At 45.3% G+C, this 17662-nt stretch overlaps 1 protein-coding gene across 1 annotated transcript in view; it reads right to left on the reverse strand.

The window, feature by feature from the left end:
• LOC149326716 (uncharacterized) overlaps window positions 1-17009 on the reverse strand; it is a 46247-nt gene extending 29238 nt beyond the window's left edge. The window contains exons 1-2 of the mRNA XM_089564656.1: window positions 16903-17009; window positions 13387-14515 (exon numbers count right to left, since the gene is read on the reverse strand). Coding sequence (XP_089420782.1) covers window positions 13387-14515; window positions 16903-17009 — 1236 coding nt within the window. The remainder of the gene's footprint in view (window positions 1-13386; window positions 14516-16902) is intronic.
• Window positions 17010-17662: the final 653 nt, after the last annotated feature.

A 17662-nucleotide genomic window follows, 5' to 3' on the forward strand; every position in this document is an offset into this window, starting at 1 on the left:
TGATTGGTTTGGTTTGGTTTGGTTTGGTCATAGGGGTTTAACATCCCAAGGCCACCCAGGCTATGAGGGATGCCGTAGTGGAGGGCTCCGAAAATTCAGACCATCTGCGGTTCTTTAACGTGCACTGACATCGCACAGCACACGGGCCTCTAGAATTTGGCCTCCATTGAAATTCGGCCGCCGCGGCCGAGATCGAACCCGCGTCTTTCGGGTCAGCATCCGAGCGCCGTAACCACTGAGCCACCGCGGCGGGGCTATAAGTGATTCGAAAAGACGTCCCTGCAGGGTACAGAGTTATGCAGGTATAAGCAGCTCCATTGTTCAGAGTTTACTTACAGTAATTTGATGGTGCATGTCAACAGTACACAAATTGTTCCATGTTATTCCGCATTTAAAGAAAAAAATATCAAGGTCATACATTTCATGGCCGGCAGAGGCACTATAAAAGGAATGGCAATGTTTTCAAGCCGACACAGTAAAAGTTAGAACTTTTTCAGCATTTCGTTAATAATAGAGTCAAGAAATCTGAAAGTTAAATAAAAATACAATTTGAGGCCTTTCGGATTTATATTTAGTTAGCGTTGCTCATGAATTGGAGTATACAGTTAGCCATGTGTATAAAGCGGTCAGCTGTATTAGAATTGTTCGTGTACAGCGCAAGAAATTCCATTCTAGGCCGCTTTAGTACTCGTAAAAAATTATGCGAACACCCCCTTTTAAATTTTTTTCTTTTAAACCTGTACCAGGCAAAATAAGGGAAAAGGTTAGTAGCCAGATATGTTGCTGTCGACTTTCGTTTTAATGTACAGAAGATAGTGCCTACATTACCCTCAGAAGTTGAATTGTACCCTAGTCACACGGGCCGTCTAACCGCGGTTATGTTTAACTTCGGTTACCGTACTTAACTGCGGTGATCTTGAATAACAGTTGGCCGTTGTCACACGGCTCGCCACCCACCTTCGGTTGCGCTCAACGAACGAAGTGACGCGGTGATCCGGAGCAAAGCGACAGCTGCAGATACCTTGCAACGCAGTGTCTACATCACCATGTAGTACATCGCTGCGCCTCCCGCAAGCAGTCCGTGCCAGGGCAACATCTGTGCGGCGTATTCCATGGCAGCAGCTTCAGAAAACCGCCCAAGACTTTCTTGTCCTGGTCAGTATGCCATAGGATAAGGGAATGCAAAAAATGAATCTTCCTTGAGGATCGCTCACCTCTACCGAGTTGCTGGTAGGAGTAATTACTGCGATACAGGCTAGTTTCACGTTCACAGCCGCGTAGCAGCTGCGGCCGTTGCAGCGCGACTGACCGATCCGCTTGCACGCCAACGCCGCTGCTACGGCGTCGCTGAAATCGATCCTACATCTTTCTTTGAATATGAGACAATGAGGTTGTCAGTATGGCAATGCCATAAGTAAACCATTTTCTATAGCGCTGGTCAATGCAAAAGCGCAGTCTGCTGTGGCTTCGATGCGAAACAAATTAGGCCTAGCGATGACTACGGAGTAGCACACCAGAGCGCTGTCGTCCACCGCGCTCGCGGGCGGCAGTACTGGGGTAAACCCGCGGAATCAGAGGCTGCGAGCGTTGCGAACCGTTTGCCTACTTTAACGATGCGGCTGGGACCGGACGTTTTTCGACGTACGGCGGTAGAATGTGCGGGATGCTGCTGAAGCACGCTGTTGTTCCGCCGTCGGACGATTCTTGAAGGCTGCGTAAAAGCGCCGTCGGAGGGCACCGTGCACACTGTCTATAAAGATACGTTGCTCTTTAAACATGATTTAGTGCAAAAAAAGTACGTTCTTGAAGCGGGCCAGCTCGTGCGCTTTTCGCACTCGGAAGCCTATGAGCACTTTCCGTCAACAAACGCAGCCATCTTCTCGGTTAACGACGCAACCTGAGGTCGCCAAGCTCGGTTCGCGATAACCGAAGTTACGTCACTAACCTCGGTCAGGTCCGCCGCGTGAGCAGCAGTAACCACAGTTAGAGACAACCGCGGTTACCTTTACCGAGGTTAAGCGCGCCCGTGTGACAAGGGTATAAGTCATCTTGGTTGTCGCATAACATAAACACCTGTCTATAAACAAAGAGGAAAACGGCAGCTGCGGCACAAAAGGCTCACCAGCGGTTGCCAGTTAGAGGCTTAAATAGACGGAGTAAACTTAATAAATATATAGAGGATTAAATGATTAAACAGACTGAGCATTAAATCGGAAAAACTCAAGAATGCAAGGACGTGAAGGACAGACGCTACACGCTGGATAGTCTTGAGAGCATTCAGTTAGATTTGCGTTTTTGGCTTGTATTTCAGTTGTTTCGAGCGCAGTATATTTTATTCTAGCCTTTCACATAACTATTGCAGATAGAGCTGCCTTAACCATAAAAGCAGCTCGAAACTGTTCCCACGTATTCACTATAAACCTTCTTCCTTGGTTTCACAAGTTGCCTTTAATATTCAAAATATCTGAAAGCGCTTAATGCTGCTATAGGTCCGCCTAACGCGTGACCCATCTCCAAGAAAAGCCTCTTGAACCCATGCGGGCCAACCAGCGAAGATGGGTGCGTAGCAAAGAATTTGCTTTAATTTTTACTCGAGGGAACCTTTGACGCATTTCGCTGTGGCATGTGCATTCAATATGCGTGCACACATGAGAGTTTCTCTCTGGACACGAAATGTGAAAGTGTCCTCAACGCTTGTATGTGAGGTACGCGAGTGATGCATGCATACTTGTGTGAAAACACGTGCCAGTGTCTAGTCTACATTGCGCTCAGTGCCTTCTTACATCACATCTAACGTTCACTGTTAATTTTTTACTGCTATACGAAGTGCACATCCTTAGACACATCTTTATGTCCAGGCTCTCGACATTAAAATCTCTTATTGATATTCCATTCTGAGAAATGCTGAAATAATGCGGTTCACATCATGGTCGTCTACAAAAAATACACTGCAACTTCTTCTGGCTTATACTAGCTACACGGCTGTCTTCATTGATTTTGAACACAATGTCTTATTTTGCTTTCGAACTGCCACGTAACTCCTTGCTACTATCGAAGGCAATGTCGTCACACTGGTATGTGACCTCCAACGGGCCGCCTATTCCTGCCGTAGGAAGGTATCCTGTTTGATTCAAGAAAAACAGTTGCTATGTCTGCTCGCCAGGTGTTTATTTTGTCAGTGTCTATCAGGGAACGAAAGCTCCACTTGCAGACCCGAGGGATAGAAGAGATGTACACAAAGCGCTAATTTATTAGGGGCATGCAGCTCCACCGTTGTCGTGCGGAGTGAATGAGCCCTAATCTCTGAAATGAAGCAGTAACGCACTAAAATATTCTGATCGTTTATTGCAATCTGTAAAACTGGTTGCGGAAACTTTTCAGCTTCATTCTGTTTCCGAGCCGCATTCCTGGAATAAAATAGAGGCAGTTTCAGAATAAGACAAGCAGGTGGTTTAAGAGGAACCCACTAATTTGATAACCCCTAAAACATGTTACGAAAAACAGAGCTGGCCTATAAATAGGCACAGGACGCAAACTAAGGGATTCTCTATTACATCACAATCAGTTCTCACTTTCTTCAATATGCTAGTAATTATGCATCGACTGTTTCTCGCGTTCTCTGCGGTGTCTAGCAGCGCAGTGTGCACTTACCATTGCTGTTTGTAGCATACAATGTTACATTCCCAAAAATATATGATTCTACAAAATAGACCTCTAATCCCCTCAGATTTAAGATAATTTTAATCGTGTTCATAAATGGCTGATTGTTATGTAGAACAAAAACCTCAGTTTTCTCTTTTTATTGACGGGGAAAAAAATGAAACTTCAAGATATGTCACGTTAAGCTGGGCAATACTTTTTGCATTACCGCATAAATGTCTCGTTGTCGTTTCATGAAATGCCCTTGCTCTCTCCGCACAGTTATTCAATATGACTAAAGATATCGTTTTATCTGCACCCAATCTTCCGCCTTGCCGCTGTTTAGGTTAAAACATTAGCTTACCGTGCATCTGTGCGGATTTGGTTGGAATACACATGCTGAATTTCGGACCCAAATCTATAACAGCTCCCACAAATCAAGATAAATTTTTCGACTAATCCCCGTACTCCGCTCTGCACCACTTCCATTCAAGATCGACCTCATTCTTTGATTTTGATACCGAGGTATTAGGCTCTCCCTTTGGTTGAAGGTGTAACACGCACCACTCGACACTGCAGACTTCGTTTTTGGCAGCATACCGCCAATAAAACCACACCAGAAAGCCCAAAGCGCGCCACAGACCGAGAATCATATCCTCAAATTTTTTCTTTAAAACTCCCGGAAAGTGAGTTTTGGCCTGTTGACGCAGTGCACCGCTCTATCCAGCTTCCCTCTGAGCCAGCAATGATTCCTCTATTTAATAAAACTGTGAAGGAATCCCAAATGTAATACCGTGTTCATAGGGCATTAAAGATGTCAATCAATAGGCCTAAATAAACTCCGGTACCATGCACCAAATGCCTTATCCATTTTAGTAAGAATAGCTGCGCAAGACTAGGCAAAAACAAACATTTAGTGTATGTTAATCGCAAATATCCGTCTGCGTTGTTGCAAAAGCGCTCATCCGCCTCCAGAGATAAGAAAATGGGCCGAAAGCAGCGCCACTCCGAAGAGAGCAGACAATGTTGCAGTGAGACATGTGATCGTCGTTGCGGCAAAGTAATAAAGATTGCTCTTTTTATTCTCCCATGGAAGTTTGGACGCACATTTAGACGTGAATTATAAAAAAAGCAGTGCTTCGCTCTGGCTACCTATATGCGCTGGCGCTGCAACATTGCTGCATGGAGAAAAGTGCTGAACGCGTCGGTTTCAATTTGAAGCTGCACTTGAAAATAAAGACTGGCAAGAGCGTAAAAGTCATCATAAAAAAACATTCATAAAACAGGAAAAGAAAATCATTTAGCATGACCCTATGAAATATTTCCCTAGAACATCTTTTGATTTCGTACATTCGAGATATTCCGTAACGAACGAAAAACTAGAATTCTTTGTTGAGCGGAGTAATACCGTTTTTCTTTTTCTCAGTATAAAGGTGTATCCCTTATATGCTACCGCAGTTTCGTGAGAGCCTTCGGCAAACTTTATTTCGTGAGATTATACATGCACAAAGAAACCGTGGTCAGGTCGTTGTAGTGATCTACTAGATAAATCTGCTTATTTCGATGCTGCGCCAGTTTGACGACAAAGCATAGCGCCAAACAACCGCGCGCTAAAATTTCGGAACGCGTGGGCTTGCGAGCTCAGTGACTTCAGACAATGGGTACGCGCAACCTGTCGTGTGTACATACCGACAGGTACGGGAAGAAAAATTTCGAGGAAACTCTATTTAACTTTAGGAACTGCTTTTCTCGGAAGAACACGTGCGCGTGGTATAGTAGACTATTCATAGGGCAACATTTTGTCTTGCTCGCAGAGCTCCTTAAAAGGGAAGCGTACTGCCAGCTTTAGAAAAAAGCGAGAAGAAACCTGGCAATAATTTGGATACATCCACAGCGTGCGCTAACAGCCTTGTGGTAATAAAGCCACCAGAGTCGCCAGGGCAGCCACATATGATGGCTATTCTAACCTGTTCCGACATGCCGGCCAGTGTGCACTAGCAGGAGAGCGCGCTCTGACATGTCTCGCATACGCGGCATCAACTTATCTGCCACCAGCATTCAATGGAAATGCGCCCGGTCACCATAGATTAGCATTATCATTGCAAGCTCGAACGCGATATCAACAACTGCGCTTTTCTGGCCAAAACTACAAACGAACCATAAGAACGAATGTACTAAGGGCTGACCACAGAAAAAAGGACCACGAAATTTCGCCCCATCTTCTTCTTTGCAGCAGAAGCAGCACGCACTATTTTATTAAAAAAATTATTGGTTCCCGCATGTCGCAGTCTCCCAGTACGTTGACGTGTACTTACGCAGTAAACTTGCAATATGATTGCATTTGTGAAAAAAGGAGCGATGCGATCCGGATAATCTTGGGACTGGACGAACTTGGCCCCCCTTTCGGTGCTTGCCTGGATGAGGTACCCAGCTGGAGCGTGGCGCACATGCACGGTGATTATTTCATTCGTTCTGGTATAATTAAACGATGCCCCAATTGTTGGAACGCCAGGATTCCCCTGTGTGTCGAACATTACGCTGAACCTGAAATAAAATTTGCTTGTGCAGTGAGTGAATGCGCACATTTCTGCTGAGGAGACAATTCAACAAAAATAATTTCATAACTGCGAATATGCCGAGTTGAGCAGATGCCTACAAGCATAGAGAAGTCTGCTGCGTTTTGTATTTTTAGACGCCAGGTAAAAGTGCATGTTAGTTGCTATTACGGTCGCTATTATGCACGGTGAAATTCATATAACGCGCAAGTTTTTACACGCAAGTTGTAATCATTGAGCTGTCATTAAGAACCCAGCAAAACGCCGATTGTCGGAAGTCACTGCATGGTCCTGAACGCCATGGAAGATCAGTAATTCCATGCGAAACTACCCTCGCATTCAGTACCACGCATCTAATTGTCTTCATCAACCATTGGCCTACTGCATCATTGCGAAAAATACACTCTCCGCTGCTTATGAGAAGAAACAATCTTTGTCATGCCATTATCAGCAAATGAAAACTCAGAAACAATATACATATACACCGTAAAAACACGATAAGAGAAAAATGAATGTTTGCTTAACTCTTTTAATGTTTTTATAGAACTGACAAGTATTGCGCCCTAGTATACGCCGAGCTTACAGAGCTGCCACGTATTCCTTTTAGAATCATGGGGAATTTCAGATTGTTATAGTAGCACAAACAATTTTTCTTTAGCCAACAACCCAGCTTATTTACATTACAGAAATCGTCTTTTTACGAAACGCACGTAAATCGGATTACTGCTTATTGAAGTGACCTGTATATGTTTAATATACCAATGACCTCGTTCAATGACGTAATCAATGCAATATCCTTTAAATGTTTCGTAAGAAAAGACAGGTAGCTGTGTGCACCGCTCGACTATTGCACCTCATTGACAGGCAGGAGGGCTGGCCAGTGACTTTAATTGTAATGCATATTTTAACCGCGAAAACAAACAAGGAAGCAAAAAAAAATGAGAGAGGACAATGCCTAGACTTCACTCAGGTTTACTGCAGAGGCACAGCAAGTACACAATGCAGCCTAGGAATGAGAAAGTCATCAAAGAAAAAATCATGGTAGAGACACGCCAATTATGTACGTAGCAGCGTAAGCGCGTGGTAATTGTAAAATGTCAAATTCATCATGATAGTCTTCCATGCCTAGGTGTCGAGCATTCTTGCTTTGAAATATCGGAGCTCTTTTTCAAAAGGCGAGATAGACAGTTTTCTGACGCACTCATCAGTATCGATTTTTATAGCCTAGGCTTCATAAATTTCGCTACTATGAGGAAAAGAGGAACGTTTTGTGGATACGCGGAATTTGAAAATGGCGCGTGTGCAGCGCAGCCGGCGATAATGGTCGGCCATACGCCCACCTCCCAACAGTGCCTCCACTGCAGCGGGGTGATCTCGACAATGGCTCTGAGATGAAGTTGCGCTACAACTGCGTTCTCGTGATAAATCTCGTTATGTTCGGAACGCTGATAGGGATGCCCCTGCGAAGGTCCGCAGGCACTGCCCTAAACGCACGGCCCCACAGACTACCGCATCTTCTCCGGTGTGACTTCCCAGTCACAGGTATGAAAAGCTTCCTGTATTGACCTTTGATGCTAGAAGTGCTACCAAAATATTTTCTGGCTCTTGTTCGCACTTCCCGCACGTTGTAGGCACCACAGAAACGTGGCTTCACAATCGGGTGCATGGCTCAGAAATCTTTCCCAGGCTACGTATCTATATGTGCGGATTGATGGCATGGTAGACGTGGAGGTCGCCCTTTTCTTTCGATCCGACATAAAATGAATAGGTTTTTGAGGGAAGGAAACGGCGCAGTATCTGTCTCACATATCAATGGACACCTGAACCGCGCCGTAAGGAAATGGAGGAAGGTGGGGCTGAACGAAGAAATAGAGAAAGAGGAGCCGTAGTGGAGGTCTCCGGAATAATTTCGACCACCTGGGGATGTTTAACGTTCACTGACATCGCACAGCACACGTGCGCCTTTTGCGTTTCGCTTCCACCGAAACGCGGCCGCAGCGGTAGAGTTCGAAACCCGGGTACTTCGGCTCGGTAGACGAGCGCCTTAACCACTGATCGACCGCGGCGGGCGGATCTAACATATAGTTTATTGTATCCAAGGCCCCAGCGGAAACGAAATCTATCTGGTGTAAACTTTTTCTTAATCAACAGTCTGTTCTAGTCAGCATTCTTTATCTCCCACAAAGGTAATCCGTCTACATCTTGTGCATCTTTAATATTATTTGGACAGATAAGCATTCAACCTGTCTAATCTTATTTTGACGGGTGGCTTCAATGCTCCAGGCATCCATTGGCCGTCATTTTCGTTCTCTGGTCGGGATGCATGCATCTGTTGTGAATTGCTGAACATTTCCTAGGTCTTTGATCAATTAGTTGACGGCAGTAGAAGAGATTATTCACTCCTCGGCTTCGTTTTCGGGGGTTAAATATTTATCAGTGTGGTTTCGAATGCGATATTGTGGATGTAATTTCGGACCACAAGGCGGTGGTTGTTTCGTTCAAGTGTCCTATTTTTGCACCGCTGTCGACTTTTACCACGTTTCCTGATTTCACTCGAGGGGATGATGTTGCAATCATCGACTGTTCTGTTGCTTCTTTTGAAACATTTCTCACGCTTAGCCACACGGACGACATTAAAGAACTAGTGCGCTACTTTTAATCTGTTGTCAGTAACTGCATGCAACAGTTTGTTCTACGTAAAACTAAGAAAAAAATGTCAAAGTGCCTCGGATGACTCGTGAACACCTACATGCTTCATGCTGCGTTCGACGCCTTAGAAGCATGGAGTGCTTATCTGATCCAGTAAGTGTCATCAAGTTTAACAGGGCAAGGGACGCACTTCGAGTGCTATCCAAATCAGCTAAACACCATTTTTCCAACGTGCAGCTAGGAAATCTCAAAACTAATCCTCGCAAATTTTGGCACTCTGTCTCGCCAATAGAGTCTAGATCTTGGTCTATAATGAGCAGTGATGAAACAGCAAATGCTCCGCTAAAACTAGCTAACGCTTTTAATGCCTACTGTTGTCTCATCTGAAACCATCGAGGTTCTAACCTTCGAGCCTTCTATTGAGGCAGCTTCGATTTCTGATCTAACAAATAATGAGCATGATGTACTTAACATACTACAAGAATTGTACACAAAAAAAAATTCAACCGGCGTTGATGGTATACCTATTTATTTTTGCGTTCGTTTTTCACAGTGGACATCTTATTATCTAACAGTCATCTTTCAAAGGTCGCTCAATACTGGCATGGTCAAAAGCCGCTTAACACTGGCATCATCATGGAAGCTGACCGAAGTACATAAAAATTTTTTAAACGTGTCAACAAGCAGCCTATTTCTAATTACAGACTTATTTTATTAACATCATACCCAAGCAAGATACTGGAGCATATAATTCACAAACTTATAATGAAATTTATGGAATCTATAATAGCATGTGTTCGAACATTCAGCACGGTTTTAGAAAATGTTTCAGCACCTTAACACAATTAGTTGAATTTTCACACATTTCCTGAGCACTTGATATCGGTCCCCAGGACGACGCTATATTCATAGATTTTCTAAAATTTTTGATACTGTACAACATTCGAATCGCTTAGTAAAGCTTAACATTATTTTAAACATTCAAACTTGGTTAGTTTGATTGCTAGTTTTATTTCGCACCGATCACAATTCGTATGAAATAATTCAAACCCTCGTTGTGGTCAAGTGTCATCTGGTGCACGTCAAGGGTCAGTACTGGGTCCTTTATTAATCTTGTTATACATTATGCTTACCTCAGCATGTCACCTGGCACATACACCTTTAGGCAGATGACTGTGTATTATATATGGTAGAGAGAAGGTGTGGTAGATAGTCCTTGGCGATCACGAAATGAACAAGGGAGGGGAAAACCTCAGGTTGCTCGAGCCAACGTTTCGACAAGGGGACTTGTCTTCGTCTGGACCCAGACGAAGACAAGTCCCCTTGTCGAAACGTTGGCTCAAGCAACCTGCGGTTTTCCCCTCCCTTGTTCATTTTGTGTATTATATAGTAAGATTAACACACTAGAAGATCATATGTAATTAAACGCCTAGTTTGCCGGTTTGTGTACCCGGTGCAGTACCTGGCAAATGAAAAGAAATTTTACTAAAACTGTGTTAATATAATTTTCTAATAGCACATCTAATTCACTGCTAGATTACACTTTCAATGATTTATCTCTGCTAAGTGTTTTGGAGCAATGTATCTTGGCGTCCAAACACAATAATTTCATTTGTACTAAGGTAATTTTTAAACTTGAGTATTTGAGGCGCAATTTCACTAATGCTCTAAAAGAGACTCAGTTATTAATGTATAAATCTTTAATTCATCTAGTACTATATTATCCCTCCCCTGTCTGGAACCCTCATAAGCATTATGACATTAACCTCATTGACAGTGTAGAACGAAAATCAATCAGGTTCATACGAGGTCTGTTAGAAAAGTATCCGACCTTTGGCCGAAGAAAAAAAACTGGCATAACTGGAGCGTTAGAAACCTAATCACCTTCAAAGTAGTCTGCTTGGGACTCCATATACATCTCCCAGCGGTGCTGCCATTGTTGTAAGTATTCTGAAAAGGCCCTTTTCGGAATGAAATTTAGCTCTGCTGTCATTGCAACCATAATGTCCTTTCTTTTCTGAAATCGCGCTCCTTTCAATGGCCTCTTGATTTTAGGAAACATCCAGAAGTCGTAGGGGGACATATCAGGAGAGTAAGGAGCCTGTTGAACTACAGTAGTCTGGTTTTTCGCCAGAAAAGTCTGAATCAAATGCGAGGAATGTGCAGGAGCAGTGCCGCGATGGATGCGCGAATTTCTTGTTGACCTCAATTCCGGTCTCTTGCGCCGCACAGCACCACGTAGGCGATGGACGACATCCCTGTAGTACTCTTTAGTCATTCTTTGATCCTGTGGGGTGCGTACTCGTGGTGTGCCACACAGAGGGAGTCAAAAAAGCAGTCAGCATCACTTTGACATTGCTGCGCACTTGGCGGGCCTTCTTTGGTCTTGGTGACGTGGAATGCGTCCTCGGTGACGACTAGGATTTGGTTTCCGGGTGGTACCCGTACACCCAAGACTCGTCACTAGTGATTACGGCGTCGGTGAAGTCAGGGTAACTGTTTGTGGAATCCAGCATCTCCAGTGAGACTTCAACATGAAGATGCTTTTTGTCCACCGTCAGCAGCTTCGGCACGAATTTCGCCGCAACTCTCTCCATGGCCAAATCTTCGGTGATAATTGAATGTGCAGAAAAATTGCTGATGTCCACCTCTTCCGCAATTTCTCGCATAGTCACACAGCAGTCCCGCATCACCACAGCGTTCACTTCGGCAATGACCTGGTCATTTCGGCATGTTGATGGCCGACCGGAGCGTGGCTCTCTCTCCACAGATGTGCGGCCGTCTTTAAACCAGTTGCACCACTGCTTAATCTGTGTGCTGCTCACAGCATCATCACCGAAAGCCGTGTGAACATTTCGAATGGTTTCCACTTGGCTATCGCCAAGTTTCTGGCAAAATTTGAGGTAGTAGCGCTGCTCCTCTCGCTCCGCCATTTTCCTTGCAACAAAAAACCGACGAGAGCACTGCGCACTGCCTCACTCAAACGCTGCTTCCCAGCGACTGACGCTATCGGCAGGCGGGAAAAAATTCGTGCATGCGCACGAGGGTTCAAGGTCGGCTGCTGTAAGCGCGCTTGTTTCGTATCCAACAGGTGTTCGCAAAAAAAAAATAAAGTCGGATACTTTTCTAACAGACCTCGTATACCGTCGCTATGATCCCCAATTCCCACCATCTGGGGCCTTGCATTGGCTTCAATCATTCTAACCCCTTTACCTGTACGCCGTCACATCTAGTCACTGAAGATTATGCATTGCAATGTGAATTCTGCTTATCGTGTCTCACTTCACGCGCATATTGCTTCAGATACTCCCCAATCTACTAGGGCTCGCCATAAAGCTAGCATTAAGCCTAGTTTGCCTGGCAATGAAAATGTCAAATAGTTTTACGAATTGGAAAAACAGCGCAATCAAAGACGAGACACAAGAGAAGGACAAAACACCAGCGCTGACTAACAACCAAATGGTTTATTGCTACAGGCAAGGCAGCATATATATGAAATGGCACGAGTAAAAACACAAAATAAGCATGAGAGAAAGATACCGCACAACCACACAACTTGACTAAAAAAAGGCACGTCACTGATTAAGATACGCAAGTTCCTTTGAGAGTAGATTTATGGATGGGCTGCTGATACAGGTGTGACCGAGCTTTCTGATATGGCAAGCCTCCGAAATGAGCCTTGTGGTCTCATCTTTATAACGGGCGATGATAGTGGTCCGATTGAGGTGCGCTTCGCAATCTTCACACTCAGCACAGTGCACAGCAAGGTGGTTTCTGCGAGACTTGTTCTCTATATCTTTTGCATGTTCACGCAGTCTATCGTTGATGCATCGTCCCGTCTCACCGATGTAGAAACTGCCGCAAGAGGTCGGGATCTTGTAAACGACACCAACACGACACTGAACGAACTTCCGCTTATGCTTCTTCTGGCAGCCTTTTTTGCTTCCATCCTCATTAACACGCTTGCACAATCCGCTAAGTTTATTCCTGGCTGAAAAAACCAGTCTAATGCCTCCTTTGCTCACTATCTTTTTAGATTGTGCGAAACTTTGTGCACATACGGGATGCACACTGTTCTTTTTCTTTCTGCCAGACCCGCATCGGTGTCCTTGATCTTTCGCAGACTACATTCTGCAAGCAGGGACTCAGCAACATTTGACACCATCTTCGTGGGGTATCCTGCTGCAGATAGCCTGTTCACCTGTGCGTGAAAGCTGCCTTTTGTCTGATGCAGACATGATCTTTGCAGTGCGGCTCTTAGGCATGCCTTAGCGATACCGCGCTTAACAATCTTCGAGTGAGCTGACCGGAAAGGGAGAAGGCTCTTCCTGGACCGCGGCGAGTATGTCCAACAAATATGGTTGCTAGAAATTGTCATTTCCATGTCTAAAAACCTGAGCCTATTATTAGAGGGAAGCTCTGAAGTCAATTGGAGGTCATTAAGTTCATAACAGAACATGTCAAAAATCTCTGCAGCCGTTTGCTGTGCATCATTAGTGCGATATAAAATTAGAAAGTCATCAACATATCGCATTATCTTAACAATGGGCGCGTCATCGAGCTTAGCTCGAAGACGCCTGTCATAACTTGCTAGAAGTAAATCGCTTAGTACAGGAGCGATGCTCGAGCCAATGCAGACTCCTTGTTTTTGGATAAAAAATTTGCTGTCTATAGTGACAAAGGTTGATTTCATGTAAAAACTCAGCAATTCTAAAAACCTGCTAACGTCCATTCCACATGCGTTTTGGAATTTTGTTACGCCAAAGCGGTCGATGCAAAGGCTGACTTCCGCGGTCACAGAGCGCTGAGGCAAGGAACAGTAAAGGTCCTTCACATCGATCGAAAAAGCGCTTACATGTGGTGGGCACTCCTCCCGAAGGAAGTCTGAAACAGTCTCGGGCTTCCTGATGAGGAATGGGTCGTCCACCTCCAGGTGAGAAAGGCACTTCTGCAAGAAAACAGCGACTTCACGTTGCCACGTGCCTCTTTCAGACACGATAGCGCGGAATGGGCACTGATCCTTGTGTGTCTTCGCACTGAAGAACATTGAAAGGCAGGTTCCTTTCGATGCCTTTACAGACGAAGCCAGCCTCGAGAGGCCGGCTTGTTCACAAAGCTGGACCGCTTTTTCTTGCACCTTGGCAGGTTTGACGGACTTTAATTCCCTGAAGTTGGCTTGGACTGCTTCTTGAGCCTTTTCTTTGTACAGGCCATTAGACACGATGACAAAGCCACCTTCCTTGTCGGACTGTAGCAGCTTCACCTTTGCATCTCTGAGGGCTTCCGCAGCGGAGGTGAGAAGACGCGTGTTTCCCTTCTTGACGTCTTTTGGGAGGCACTCAACTCCTTCCAGGATGCACCTGTTGGCGTCATCTATGGTGGCCCTTTTTGCAGCCGTCCGCACAAGAGAAAGTAGCTCAGTTTTGTCCAGACGCGGATGTTCACAGAACTTCGGTCCCTGCTTGAGAAGGCTGTTGACTTTCGTAGGGATGTTGACGTCGGCAAGCACAACCACTTCCTGTTGGACGGGCCCTGGAGGTCTCCTTTTCCGTGGAAGCCAAGGAACTATCTGGCGCCACATGAATTCTGCTGTATTGGATGCCAAACGGAGGTCTTGTTCAAATCTTTTGTTGCCTGCTTGTGTAGATACCTCGCTTCTGCACGCGAGGTATCTACACAAGCCTCAGCGCTCCTTGCCTCAGCGCTCTGTGACCGCGGAAGTCAGCCTTTGCATCGACCGCTTTGGCGTAACAAAATTCCAAAACGCATGTGGAATGGACGTTAGCAGGTTTTTAGAATTGCTGAGTTTTTACATGAAATCAACCTTTGTCACTATAGACAGCAAATTTTTTATCCAAAAACAAGGAGTCTGCATTGGCTCGAGCATCGCTCCTGTACTAAGCGATTTACTTCTAGCAAGTTATGACAGGCGTCTTCGAACTAAGCTCGATGACGCGCCCATTGTTAAGATAATGCGATATGTTGATGACTTTCTAATTTTATATCGCACTAATGACGCACAGCAAACGGCTGCAGAGATTTTTGACATGTTCTGTTATGAACTTAATGACCTCCAATTGACTTCAGAGCTTTCCTCTAATAATAGGCTCAGGTTTTTAGACATAGAAATGACAATTTCTAGCAACCATATTTGTTGGACATACTCGCCGCGGTCCAGGAAGAGCCTTCTCCCTTTCCGGTCAGCTCACTCGAAGATTGTTAAGCGCGGTATCGCTAAGGCATGCCTAAGAGCCGCACTGCAAAGATCATGTCTGCATCAGACAAAAGGCAGCTTTCACGCACAGGTGAACAGGCTATCTGCAGCAGGATACCCCACGAAGATGGTGTCAAATGTTGCTGAGTCCCTGCTTGCAGAATGTAGTCTGCGAAAGATCAAGGACACCGATGCGGGTCTGGCAGAAAGAAAAAGAACAGTGTGCATCCCGTATGTGCACAAAGTTTCGCACAATCTAAAAAAGATAGTGAGCAAAAAAGGCATTAGACTGGTTTTTTCAGCCAGGAATAAACTTAGCGGATTGTGCAAGCGTGTTAATGAGGATGGAAGCAAAAAAGGCTGCCAGAAGAAGCATAAGCGGAAGTTCGTTCAGTGTCGTGTTGGTGTCGTTTACAAGATCCCGACCTCTTGCGGCAGTTTCTACATCGGTGAGACGGGACGATGCATCAACGATAGACTGCGTGAACATGCAAAAGATATAGAGAACAAGTCTCGCAGAAACCACCTTGCTGTGCACTGTGCTGAGTGTGAAGATTGCGAAGCGCACCTCAATCGGACCACTATCATCGCCCGTTATAAAGATGAGACCACAAGGCTCATTTCGGAGTCTTGCCATATCAGAAAGCTCGGTCACACCTGTATCAGCAGCCCATCCATAAATCTACTCTCAAAGAACTTGCGTATCTTAATCAGTGACGTGCCTTTTTTTAGTCAAGTTGTGTGGTTGTGCGGTATCTTTCTCTCATGCTTATTTTGTGTTTTTACTCGTGCCATTTCATATATATGCTGCCTTGCCTGTAGCAATAAACCATTTGGTTGTTAGTCAGCGCTGGTGTTTTGTCCTTCTCTTGTGTCTCGTCTTTGATTGTGCTGTTTTTCCAATTCGTAAAACATGTACCAACCAGCCCGTATTTGCCCTCTTCTGCAAATAGTTTTTTTCGTGAACTATCGAATGCTGGAACTTAATCACTAGAACAATTGGGTCACTACCGTTAAACGCCTTCCTGTTAGAAATTAATTACACCGGACTTCATGCTTTGCTTGTTGGTGTTACAGCGCATTGCTGCATTTACTTTTTAGTAATGCATCATTGTGTTGCTTCTGTGTTATCCTGTGTTACTATTTCACTGGTCGGCCTTATTTCTCATGAATATTTGTTTTAATTATTCATTGCCTAGTACCAAGTCTGCGATACATTTGCTTAACCCACTCCTTCAATAGCCTCATAAAGGGCTGCAGTATATATAAATAACTAAATATATTAAATAATCTATATTTCATGCATCGTACGGTAATTCCGATCTAGTATCTCCCAAAATATGGTCGCATATGGTCGATAAAGGCGAATTAACACGACACCAAGCTGTTGGCGTGTTTTATGTGACAATCATTCTTTTGCCTCGTTCGCCTTGATGCATTTCGTAGCACGCTTCTATGGGGCCGTGAGCGCTCCAAAAGGGCCACATTTTAGCCCCCTTTTTGACCTGTTGGGGTGTTTGGTGGCAGTAGGGGAACGCCGCCGATGTAACCCGCTATAATTCTGCATCACTTCAGCAATGCTGAGGTTGGCCCGTAGGTTTCTGGATGAGAGCTCCAGTCGCCGAAGGATTCCCTGCGCAATTAAGCTTTTGCAGCTGCAGTTGCACGCTATCTTTCATTGCGCATTGCGAAAGTTTTGAACATCAGCATGCAGGCAGTTTTTGGCGATTACCCTTGTAACAACCATGGAATCGTCACAGCAAATAAGTAGGCAGTGATTTGTAACTCGGTGAATGAGGCAAAAAAGATGGATTGCGACACGAAGCACAGCGACCGGTCTGCTACATGTGCGACCGGTTTACTATACAGGCTCGCTCTCCAAAGGCGAGCTGGTGCTCGAGGACCACGCTGGTCCCAGACACCACCCGCTGCTCCAGATGGGACTTTGGCATGAAGCCAAAAGGGCCGTCTCTTCTCTTTGTTTGGAATCTGCGCTGATCAAGTCCTGCGCTCACATGGTTGAGGATTGGCAGTTCGGCAGCGGTGCACGTGTGTTCAACGTCACTGAGATTCATATCTGCTCTTTGCAGTTTTTTTCATCGCAGAAGCCGTAGAAGATTGCTATCAGCCAGCACAGACCGCACTGCCGGGATCGACGCGAAGGCAAGACTGACGCCCCCCAGACATCGGCTGTTAACCGCAAGCATTGGTTTTGCGACGACAGAGGGCTGCAAGCATCTTCTGCTGGGCTTAAAAGGGATCGCCGAATCCTTCCTCACGGCATTTCGGCAGCGGTGCACCTGTGTTCAACGTCATTGAGATTCATATATGCTCTTTGCAGTTTTTTTCATCGCAGAAGCCGTAGAAGATTGCTATCAGCCAGCACAGACCGCACTGCCGGGATCGACGCGAAGGCAAGACTGACGCCCCCCCAGACATCGGCTGTTAACCGCAAGCATTGGTTTTGCGACGACAGAGGGCTGCAAGCATCTTCTGCTGGGCTTAAAAGGCATCGCCGAATCCTTCCTCAGGGCAGTTCGGCAGCGGTGCACCTGTGTTCAACGTCACTGAGATTCATATCTGCTCTTTGCAGGTAAGCACTGTC

Source organism: Amblyomma mixtum, chromosome 10 (genome assembly GCF_055824585.1).
Source record: "Amblyomma mixtum isolate Tamu chromosome 10, ASM5582458v1, whole genome shotgun sequence".
Lineage (NCBI taxonomy): Eukaryota > Metazoa > Arthropoda > Arachnida > Ixodida > Ixodidae > Amblyomma > Amblyomma mixtum.